The following is an 11,818-nucleotide window of genomic DNA, read 5'->3' on the forward strand; positions in this document are numbered from 1 at the left end:
AAAAATCGATCGAATTAATTAATTTAATCGATTTAAAAAATCGATTATAATTAAAACCAAATAAATCAAATCGATTTAATCGAATTCACTCTATTTTGATGAATTTAATCGGTTCAAACTGACTTTTGCTCATCATACTGAAAAGGAGAGAAACAAAAACGAAAAATAAAATAAAAACTGAGAAAAACAAAAACTAAAGCAAAAGCGAAAAAAGGGAAAAATTAGTGGTAATAAAACACAAAACATCGGGAGAGAAAGAGGGAAAAACGAAAATAGGAAAAGGAGGAAGGAAATGAAGAAATCAGGAGGAGTAGAGAAGAAGAAAGTACGAAGATCTTCTGCGTCCGTACAAAATGGCAGCAGAGATCACAGCTCCGACACTCCTCCTAGGGTTCGCTCCTTTTTTCTTTTTTCCGATCTAGACTTTTTCTTTTAATTAATATTTGAGATTTTTTCTTGTTTTTTTATCTGAATTTTTTATTTCATGAACTTAGTATAAATATGCTACAATCATTTTCTTGAACGAAGAAAAGTATCTAATTTTATTTGAATTGCTAAAAGAAAAAAAAAAAAGATGGATATTGATTCGTATTAATTGTTGGGACCAGCTCAATTAGTTCACTACATTTTTTTGGACCTTCTTTTTTTTTTTTTTTAAATTTCTGTTTAATTATCTTTAGAAGTAAAGGAAAGAAGGGATAGATTCTCAGACTCGGCTATCCGTATCCGATGTCTGAAATGTTCATTACATTTGGAAGGGTTACATTGTCCTAGAATGTTCCATTTTGAGTTATTCTATGTTTCCACTTTTACCAGAAAAAAGTGAAGGGTTTGAGTGACATTGTATGGATTTTTTTTTTCCTGAAAGACTCAATGCAATCAACATTATAGAATTAAAGTAGTAATTACACAAAAAATTTGAACAAATTATGTTGATGTAGTTTCGGATTATTTGGTCCAGCAAACTCACAAAATGTTGCTTCCTCAGTGAAACGAAATTTCATTTTAACTTACTAATGCTTTAAAAATTTATGATAACATATTGTGCTTGACCATCTATGATGCTATTGATATTTGTTGTCAATATCATTTGTATTCATAATTTTCCTGATTAACTGATGGTATTGCCTTTTAGACTTGACTTTGATTTTTCTGTCATGAGTTTTGGAGTTACTTGTGTTTCGATGTGTGTCTACTCACCAATTCTTATTGTTGATCATAATTCGTGATTTTTTTTATATGTTGTTGTTTTCTTATGTATCATTTCCTTTCTACCCAGAAACAAGCTGCCAAGAGGGATGCGTTTCAGTTGTTTGCTGAGAAAGTGAGGGACCATAAAGATTTGGTGTCTAGATGGGCTGTCTTGCAGGAAACTCGTGTTGAATATTTTAGAGGGAAGGACTTTGTAAGCTTTATAAAAAATCATCTGGAGCTTAAAGAAATGCTGGAGTCAGATAGAAATCTAGAAACTGAAGATATTGCCAATAGTTTGTTACAAAAAAATCTTTTGGTGCGCTGTGACCGCGTGGTAAAAACTGTTCGTCCAGGGAAGAAAAAGTTATCTACCTGGCCTGCGCATTTAGAAATTTTCCCTGTGAGTCTTTTACTTGTTTAACATTAGAATATTTGATAAATCATTTACTGCTTTCACTTTAGGTGGTGTAGCTGCTTGATTTTCTGATACAGTAACATGTATATATGTGTACATGTAATGTATGTTTGTGTGTGTGTTTATCTTATTGATATATGCAAAGAGTTATCTTTCTACTAGTACTAAATGCAGACCTAGACCTGTACAGGTACTCTGCCCTGTTATGACCTCATCTTACTCTTTTTTTTTCTTTTATTTTGTTATTGGTTTTTTGTTTTTTTTTTTTCAGTAGAATTCTTAAGATTCTACACGATTTGCAAATAGCTTATACCTAGACTTGTACACATGGTCTGCCCTATGATATTGCCTGTTTAAACCTTTTTTATATTATGAGTTTTTTTTTTTTTTTTTTATGTTTTCTAAAGAGAAGTCCTCTGGATTTGTTCCATCTTATTGGGTCATTCCTCATGCCTGAAGTCTCCCATGCGCCAAGGCTTCGTATCTTTAACTAGATCTCTTTTTCTTTTTATTTAAGATGACAACTTTTGTTTTATGTGGTCTTTGATGCTTTCCTGTGACATAGAACGTTATATTTCTAAGTATAACGATTCAGTATCATTGCTTTCCCACAAAGTTCATTTTAAAAGTACCTTCTTCACTTCCCTCCGAATTTCAGTGCTTTTGATGCTCTGCTGCCTCATTTCATATTAACTCTTGAGGTAATATACATTTGCTTTTTTTGTTAAACTTGCATTATTCATTTTAACTATTACAAAAAAAACAAAAAAAAAAAAAACCCTATGCCTTTCATGATCTGTAATCAAGGCAGAAATTATTTGGGAAGACAAAAAGAAGACTGCTTTAAGATAAAACGAAGTCCCAAGATGCTTGCATTTTGGAATGATAACATTGGCTTTTGAAACAGCCTTTCATTTGTTCTTGTAATTGCTATGGCTATTTGGTTTATGCTTTTTCTTTTTTTTGAATAAATAAAAAGGATATGTCCATCAGACAGGAGCTGGACCTGGATCTATTGCATGGATGGCAATTATCCTAACCATTGGACTACTGATGCTGTTTATGCTTTCTCTGTTGTCTTATCCTTGTGATTATTTTGCAGAATCAAATGTCTTTTTTTCTTTGGAAACTAATCTAATGCCATCTTTCTATGTGGATTTGCCAATATTTGGATCATTTTTGCAGGAACAAGTGTTCTCTGAAAATGATGCCTTTTTTGCATGGACCTTTGTAAAACAGCGGCCTTTATGGCAAACACTTCTCTCATTTTTCTGGCCTGTGTTGACACTTGCAATTTGCTTGTTTCCTGTATATCCACATCGATGCAAATTACTAATACTCTACTCATGTGCGGGGGTTCTTCTACTTATTCTCTCCTTGCTTTCATGTAAGTTTTCGTGTGTTTTTTTTTTTTTCCTTGGATGTTATTTCATATTAATATGCATTGGATCCTTTTTCATGTAATTTGATTAGTTTTTTTAATTTATTAGGAGCATTTTAATGCTATTAAAAACTAATTTTCTTTGTTTACCTTGTTAAAAAAGAAACACAGTTGGATAATGCTGGCTGAAGAAAGCAGTAGTGGTTAGTTTGATTTTTGGGTGGTGACTAGCATTGAGAATGATGTTGGTATAATTCCATACCTATTGAGCAAGGTTCTACTATTATTGTCGTCACGGCCTTTTTCCATCCGTTCAGTGCTTTGTTTGCTACATTACATTTTAACCCCTGTTTTAGCCACTGAGTCCTGTTGTCATGTCTGTTATTCTAAGATTATGGTGCTATAGACATCATATCATCACGGTTCTGTTTCATGTTAGTGTAAGTATTTACTCAGGTTTAAATTTTGGCTAATGTAGAGACAAAGCTAAACTTTTGGCCTAATTATGCCTCTTGACATAAGCAGTTGAATTGATTCTCTCTCTTCGGTTACTGTGCATACAACACAGATGTGTGTGTAGGTTGTGTCCTTTCTGTTCTAGTTGGTGGATTTGTTATGTCAGTCTTCCCAATAAACATCTGCCTTAAACACTGATGATATAAAGACTTAAGAATTTGTAGAGATTATATTCTCTATTCCGTCTGCCTGTCTCTTGTGTGTGTGTGTGACTGAAATAACAATAGCATTCATTATGGGAAACGAACTGAACTATGGTCTTTGGAAAATAGTAGCAAAATTCAAACTGGGTATAACTCTATGCAGAAAGAGGAAAAGCCCTTCAATTGGTTCACTTTACGGTAAATCCAAAATAGTAACATATCACCAAAAATGCCAATAGGAAGTAAAATAGTGAGCCAAAGATACTTGTTGGACCTAGAACCCACTTTTTGATCAAATGTAGCGGAGAAGTGGAGGTGCATCACTAAACCCCTTATCTGCACTTATTGTTGAGTGAATACAGGTTAAGTGTTTTGAACTGCCTGACTGTGATCCTAGTTTGTTTGTGGTTATATTCGCATAACCAGTTTTAGTTATAGTTTGAATCACCAGATCTATCTTTCTGTATTTGGTCTGCTTTATACCATTTGTCAATTGCATGTTTTTGCTTTTTCCTTCTTACTTTTTGCCTGTGGGCACGTATATAGGGCCCGTTCTGTGTGCATAGGCCCCAGCTTAAGGTCCACCTTGTCTCCTACACGGGAGAGTTAGGGTGTGTGAGTATTAGTTATATAGGATTCCACACTTATTAAATTGATATGGTTTTAACACGTGTCTTCTGTTTTTGATAAAAAAAAAATTGCATGTTTTGCTTTTTCCTTACTATTTTCTCTGAAATTTTAAAATTTCCAGTGAGAGCTATGATATTTGGTGCTGTGTGGATCATTCTTGGAAAGCGTGTTTGGTTCTTCCCTAACATCCTTGCTGAGGAAGCAACATTGCGAGAATTATTCCGTTTTTGGCCCAAAAAAGACGAAGAAGAGCGACCAAAATGGACAGCAAGACTGTTTTATGCAATAGTGGCTGTTTTGGTCATATTGTTGCTAAGGCACCATGCCCCTGACGAGGCTGCTAGAGCAAGGTTAGTTCCAAGTCTGCTGTTCTTTAAATATTTTATTTAAGGACATTTTTTTTTTGTTTCACAGGGCAGTTGAATTATCTTATTGCTTTAAAAGGGCGATATGGTTGTGAAAATCACTTGACCATATTTGCTTGATAATATTCTCAACTGAAATTCGTTTATCATCATCTATTGGTATCTATTTTGGTGGTGAAAAGCATCTTCATGCTTAATCTAGAATTATGAGGTCGTTTGTAGTCTTTGGCATTTATAGTGTTTTTTTTTTTTCCCGCATTTGTTTGGTATTTTTAGCTTTTCATTATATTTTAATAAGTTCATTCTTTCTGGGCCAGTGTTCTTGGTATCATTGGACTTCATAGACCTGAAGTTTTTATATTGCTTTTGCAGATATCAGAAGCGGATGACAAACATAATTGATGACGTCCTTGAATGGTCTCCAAGCCTGGCTCTGTCGGGGATGATGGAGAAACAGACTGTGGTTAATGCCACAGAAAACAAAAACAATTTTTCAAATGAAAGCAAGGTAACCTCAGAGGCGGTAACCTCGGCTAATGAAACGGGAAGCTTAGAGGAAAACCGATCAACATCAGAATGATACCATGTGATAGATCGTACCGGACTTGGTAGATGGATTATAATGCCTTTATTGTCAAAAAATTAGCGTAATATCTACTGAAAAAGCGAGCCAGTTGTTTATTAAATTTGTGGTTTTAAAAGGTAGGTTACAGCACTGACTTTAGGGCAGTCAAGTCATTCGAAGTTATAGCACATCCTTCAGAGTATTTGATGTGCTCTATTTTGTGATAACCTTTATTAAAATGAGAAATCTGAGTTCCAGATAGTTTTGGTCTGAATTTCTTATCTTCTTTTTATGTAAAGAAACAGAAACCTTTGGTCAAATGATCATGTTTCTGGGCCACAAAATCTTAATCGAGTAAAACCATTCTTTGATATTAATCCAAGAGAGTATTTCCATGTTCTACTACCAGGCTATTGGAAAGCTAACGTTTTCAACGTTTGAAAATGCACTCATAGCGTTGCTAATCCAATCTACAAAGTGCTATATACAAATTACAGATTTGTCAAAAGGAATGTCTTAACTGAAAACGACAAAAGGAAAACCTAGGTGCGTTCTTCTTGTTATAGAATCTTTCCACAAACTACAACTACTTTTGAGTTTTATTTATTCAACAGTATCTGTACAAAAATGCAACTTGGGAAAAATGACGAAGCAGCGACAAAACAAAAATGATGTCGAGTCTCACGCAGTAAGAGGAAAGCCAAGAATGATTTGCCGCCTTGACAAAAAAATGCCAAGATGTGATCAGGACAACAGTTTGGAGTTCAACCCTTTCGGCTTTTGAAAGGTTGTCCTCCATTCACTAGATCGCAAGAGGCCTATGTGAAGCCTGGTTATAGGAGATGCTACCACTTCGTTCCTGATAATGACCGCTGCCATTGACATGATGCGCATCATGCACATGGGACCCTCTTGCTTCTTGCCGGGCGAGGGAAGAGTTCCAGGTTTCAGCAGAATCAGTAGGCAATGGTTCAGAACCAGATGAACTGGCAGATTGAGATGACAGGGCAGGATCTGAACCTGTTCCTTTTTCTTCTGCCATGCGTTTTGAAGAATCAGCATCTGTTTTCTTTGCAAAACGTCCTCCACTACCTCTTGCCCTACGCATAGCATGCTGATGCCTAGATTCATGAAGATATGGCTGTAGGATATAGGAGACGTGGCATTACAAGGATAGAGGTCAGATGTCGTATGCTTATGGAACCGAAGTAGAACCACACTTAAAAATAAAAAGAACAAGTTTCTCACCAAGTCACTTGATTCAATGTGAGACATCAAAAAGGAATAAAATATTTGAAAAAGAACTCTTGTTTAAAGTGCATAGTCAATAGTGCAGTGTTACTTTTGCCAACTGCAGTGAGTAACTGACCAACTGAAAGAGTATGCAGTTTAATGTTTACCTTTCGGGCATTTACAACCTTCTTCTCAAGTTCTGCTTTGGCACGGGCCTGCCTTCGCCTCAGAATTCCCTGGTACTGTTTGGCATTCACATAAACGGGTTCTTGTGCCATCTCATTGGGCAAAGCCATTCTTGCATGAGGCATTCCAACAAATGGAGGATAACCCTGGTCATTGCAAGCATTTATTCATTAGAAAGAGCATCAAAAGAAGGTTCTTAAATGAAGAATCTTACAACAATGAATGGTCTTGGTTTAGAGAATTCTATCACATTATATATATATATATATATATATATATATATAAACTAACAGAAGAAGAGCAAGTGACCTTGGCGACTGAGGCCTGGTAACATAAATAAATCATGCTTCAGTCGTATTTCCCCTTTCCCTTGCATCCCGTCAACCCCCAAAACACAAAGACCACAAAGAAAGGAAGAAAAAGTGGGAAAAAAAGGCAAACCAATGGATGGAAATAAACCACCAACTCATCAAGACAAGGAAAGAAATCCTTCCAAAGTACTATGTAAAAACATGACAGACACCGTTTGTTAGGTAGCCATTTTTCTTTTCAATGTTTCACCAACCACATTTTCTTTTTCGTGGTTGGGAAGGAAATTTAAAAGTTGTTATCGTGGACCAATGATTCACTAACCATTAAGAATTGCAAGGAACTTGAAATTCAAAAGCATGTTTCTCTTTTCATCTAATTAGTAAGCATCCAAAATCTCCAAAAAAACAATGTCCTGCAAAACTGGCCGTCTAAGTAAGGAGCACCGAATTTAGTACCAAAGATAGAGTCAAGTACCTACTGTGAACTTCAAACATAATACATTTTTCATTTAGTTTCAGCAAATTTTTTACTTTCATTGTCTAACCTCTGCAGCGGAGTTGGTTTGAAGATAACTTAAGAAATTAAAGGAAGGAGCAAATGAAAAAAAAAAAAAAAAAAAACTAGCCTTGGAACATTCAAACCCAGCTAGCTAGAACAATGTTAAGAATAAAACATGAGATATTTGATCAAGCAGAGGCCAGTAAAAAAACCATATGGGTTTGCTTGCTTATATTGATGGCATAAACTATCCCTTCACAAGGTAACAAAACACAGCATGAGATAAGAGCTTGCTACAATATGCATCAAGGTCGTTTATCTCTAATTGTTAAAAGGGAAAAAAACCTTTAACTTTGGGAGTTTTTAAAGATTTTTTCCAGAATCCAAATCCCCAGAAAATGAACATTTGCATTCTTACCCCTAGCCTTAATAAGAACACTGGCAATTACCATATTTCCAATTAATGACTTCATCACTCTTTTTGTGTGCCTGTGTTGTACGTGTTTATGATCATATATGTATGTATGTATCTATGTACCAAACAAGAAGTATTTGCTTTATTTTTAAAGCTGGAAGTGATATTCAACTTAATTTATATCTAACATTCATATCATCATATAATCCTCTAATTTATTCACAAAGTTTGATGTCTACTACTTTACGGCACACATTTTCATTCTGAAATTCAACTAAATGACTATTATACACGAGCAGTATGTGTTCAGAGGATTTTACCTTAGCAAGGCAGAAAACTTGTCCAGAAAAAGTATTAAACAGAAGCAAAGCGATACATCCTAGGAGTAACAGTTCAAATACATTTAACATGCCAGCAAAGGAAGAAAACCAGCATCTTACACCATCAACAGAACACCAGTGAGCTTCACTTCAGATGTCCAAATCTGAAAGTGAAAACTGAATTTCTACCAGTTTTAATGCATCTTAACACAGCAGCTAGCCTCTTGAAACATTTGACACAATCCACTTCCACATTCACTAGCATAAATTTGTGCCATAATACCTTCATTAAAACCCCAGAAAGACCAACCACTATTGGAGAAAATTGTATAAAAAATTAGGCTCCTGTCTTTTTAGCTTCTTTCTCAAAGAAAGGATTTGAACTAAAATGACCAAGTGATGAAGTCAATTTCCTCCATCAAACTGTATCATTACTAACCACTCCCTAAAATATAATGGATTAAAAAAAAGAGCATTATCAAAGTACGTGCAAGAATAATCTCCCTTGGATCATAAGAAAAAGTTTGAGTCATCTAGGTGTAGAACATATATAAAAACATGCCCAAAAGTAAGCTAACTGCAAATCCTGTTGAATTCCTTTCTGACTCAAACCAAGAAGATAATATCAGTCCAGGTTTTTCCTTTTTTTTTTTTTAGAAAAAATGGTTTTGCCTTTGTATTTGAAATGCAAGTTAGACTGCAAAAATTTTATCGAGTGGAATGACATTAAATATGTTATTCTTTTAGTTCCGACAAATTCATACTTTAATCACCAGCTAAAACTGCAATCTATTTTGAAGCATCAGAATAACTGTGAGGTCTCATGAGAATGATTTCATACCAAAGACAAAATACTAAAAGAAACAAATCTACAAGCAGCAGAACTTCAAGATAAAAATTAAATAGTAAGAGTATAATGATCAAATTATAATAGAAGAAAGCATCTTGACTTGATCGTATAGATAGAACAGACTAAGGTTCCATACCAAAGGCTGATGTCCATATGCTGCCATCAGTCCTCCATAAAATGGATCTTGATAAGGATTTGATGCACATGCCTGCAAAAGGATTGGAAGAAAGCTAGGAAACATTCCATAGCAAGTGCTGGAACCATGTGACTTCTAACTTATATGTCAGAAAATCTTTAGCTGTATGCACTTACGATTGAATAACTGACAAGCTCAAGCTGGGGAGGCTGTGTGAGGCATTTGTCGTGCATAGCAGGCATGGTAGATACAACATACTGCAAATTGTGATGTTCTCGTCCACCATGTCCAACTGAAAATGAATAGAGGAAAAAACCATTAGCAACCCAACCAAAAATCAGTTGAATGAAAGGAATAATCAGTAAGAGCCAGTAAACTACTGACATGCTAGGCAAGGCAACTAAAGCTCCATAGTGGGCATGGAAAAGATTACTAGCAAGGTTTAGCATATCTAATTATACCAGTCAAGAGAGACCAAATGTCTTGAACTAGCTTTCCATAATTATTTCCAGTTTCTACATAAGCTTTGGAAAATGGGTCAAACAACAGTTTTCTAGGCTGACGGAAACTACAGCATATTTAACTGAATTGTTGGATCTGTCTGTTAAACACTCCAAACACATTTGAAAAGAACCTAAGGTTTACATGAAATAGTAGCCAACACTAAAACGAATCTAGAACAATATATAATTTGAATAGCCTATAGATCCATGTTCAGTCTTAGAAGTCAAGAAACCATGAAGAATATGGCCCACCCGCAAGCTTCATAGAGACTGAGACATTTATCTTCATAACATGTTTTTGAGTAATCATTGCCTATGAACGTTACTAGAATAATGATATAAAATACCTGTTTGAGAGGATGCAGTAGTTTGTGTTTCTTTATTAACATCATTCTCTTCATTTAGCCCACCACTGGATAGTGACTGCCCATCTTTCGACTCCGAACCATTAGGGCATTCCATTGAAGATGAATTTGATGCATTTCCTCCTCTCACTCCTGCGGAGATGGCACCATAACCAATATTACCCCACCAAGGTTCAGAAAACACTGCAGTTGGATGAACACCATGCGAATCTGGTTCTAATTGACTTGCATGTTCAGATTTTGACTGCATTCCTCCCAATACACTCAAATGATAGTCAATTTCTTATCCTCTGCTCCAAAAAAGAAGAAGATTAAACATAATTCAAATATAAAATCACAAGAGGGCCATCTATTTGAATAGAAAATACAAAATAAATGATTCTTTCTTACTGAATAATAAATTACTTTTACACAAGGAAACACTTTTCATAATCTAGAAACCAGACAAAAAAAAAAAAAACCCTTCTCAGCCCCAGTTTGAACATCAAAGATAAAAGTAATTGAAATCAACATCCATGAAAATACAGAACAAATCGAGCTTAAAATAAAAATTCCAAACATACAAACATGGAATCTTGTTCTTCAAAAACACTAATTCCTATTACTCTGTGATATAATGGCACAGGTCAAAAACAAAACAAAGCAAAACATAGTTATGAATCGCACTTAACAGAGAACCAGCACAAAATGCCTTATACTAGAAGTTACAGTCTTTCCCTTAAGCAGATAGAGAAAATGAAAAGAACATGAAAAGTAGAAAAAGAGATTTCCACATTTCACCAGAATAATAAAGCAAATTTTGTTTTAAAAAAAGGAAATGAAAGCAAAAACCACAAAAATTTGACCACACATATAGACAAAATATCCCAGAACTGATTAATTTTCCTGATGGCAAAATTAATATATTTTGTGTCCATATCATGGCTATCAAAATGCGGAAGAAGATATTAGTAAATTTTGTTATGGTACCGCCTGCTTTTGCTACTTGCTCTATATTCAAAATTTGATGGAGTAAGCAAACCAGTACAAATGATCCAAAAATAAATCAAGGATTTTGAGCTTTATTACTAATAAAATCAAAATTTCCCAACCACTGTTCTTCTCTCACATTTTATCATTACCAAGTCTTTTCACTTTTGCAGCTTTCCAAAATATTAAAAAGATTGCAAAATTCTTTTGCTGTCTCAACAAAGTTCTTTACTTGGTCTCTTCAAAGTTTCCTCCAAGCTTTGCGTTTCCTCACTAATTTTTTTCCCTAAATTTCCTACAATAATTCAAAACTCTTATTTCTTGTTCTGCATGGAATCGATCAATTTAAATTTTTTAAAAGAAAAAATCATTTCTCGTCTTGTCCCACAAAGCCCAAAAATTCTCACCCTAAAGATCAGCTCAAATCATCAAATTCAACAGCTGAAAGCTCAAATATCAAACCCCAAGTACCTAATTCTCCCCAAAAATAAACTCAAAAAAAAAAAAATTCCAAACCAAAACAAAACCCCATATTCTCAAAACTTCAAAAAAAAACAAGTTGCAATTCCACTTTCAAAATTACCAAAAAAAAAAAGGAGAAAGAAACAACCGAAAACAATCACAATTTAAGAAACGATAAAAAAAGGAAAGAGAAAAAAGGACATTGAAAAAGACACTTACCGGTTAAACGAGAAGAACAAAAACAAAACCCTAGATTTTGGGGATTCTTTTTTGAGAAAGATAAAATCGAAATCAACGAGAGACAAAGAGTCAACCTAGTTTCTCTGCTATTTTGAGTAAACAGTAGTTAAGAAAAGAGCT

At 34.6% G+C, this 11,818-nt stretch overlaps 1 protein-coding gene and 1 pseudogene across 2 annotated transcripts; one reads left to right on the plus strand and one right to left on the minus strand.

Annotated features, from left to right (window-relative positions):
* The first annotated feature begins 206 nt into the window (after window positions 1-206).
* Window positions 207-5,483, plus strand: LOC111302730 (uncharacterized; annotated as a pseudogene). Its single transcript, XR_016327117.1, has 5 exons — window positions 207-391; window positions 1,280-1,594; window positions 2,795-2,996; window positions 4,401-4,629; window positions 5,017-5,483. The product of XR_016327117.1 is annotated as an uncharacterized LOC111302730 (transcript).
* Window positions 5,484-5,730: 247 nt separating this feature from the next.
* Window positions 5,731-11,818, minus strand: LOC111302731 (nuclear transcription factor Y subunit A-1-like). The gene is given in 7 exon segments (XM_022898511.2): window positions 5,731-6,027; window positions 6,030-6,350; window positions 6,610-6,774; window positions 9,160-9,231; window positions 9,336-9,451; window positions 10,010-10,317; window positions 11,678-11,818. Coding segments are annotated over 6 exon segments (996 nt in total). The 5' UTR covers window positions 10,278-10,317; window positions 11,678-11,818; the 3' UTR covers window positions 5,731-5,973.

This window comes from Durio zibethinus, chromosome 13, assembly GCF_047325235.1.
Source record: "Durio zibethinus cultivar Kanyao isolate XHJ-2024 chromosome 13, ASM4732523v1, whole genome shotgun sequence".
In the NCBI taxonomy this organism is placed as follows: domain Eukaryota; kingdom Viridiplantae; phylum Streptophyta; class Magnoliopsida; order Malvales; family Malvaceae; genus Durio; species Durio zibethinus.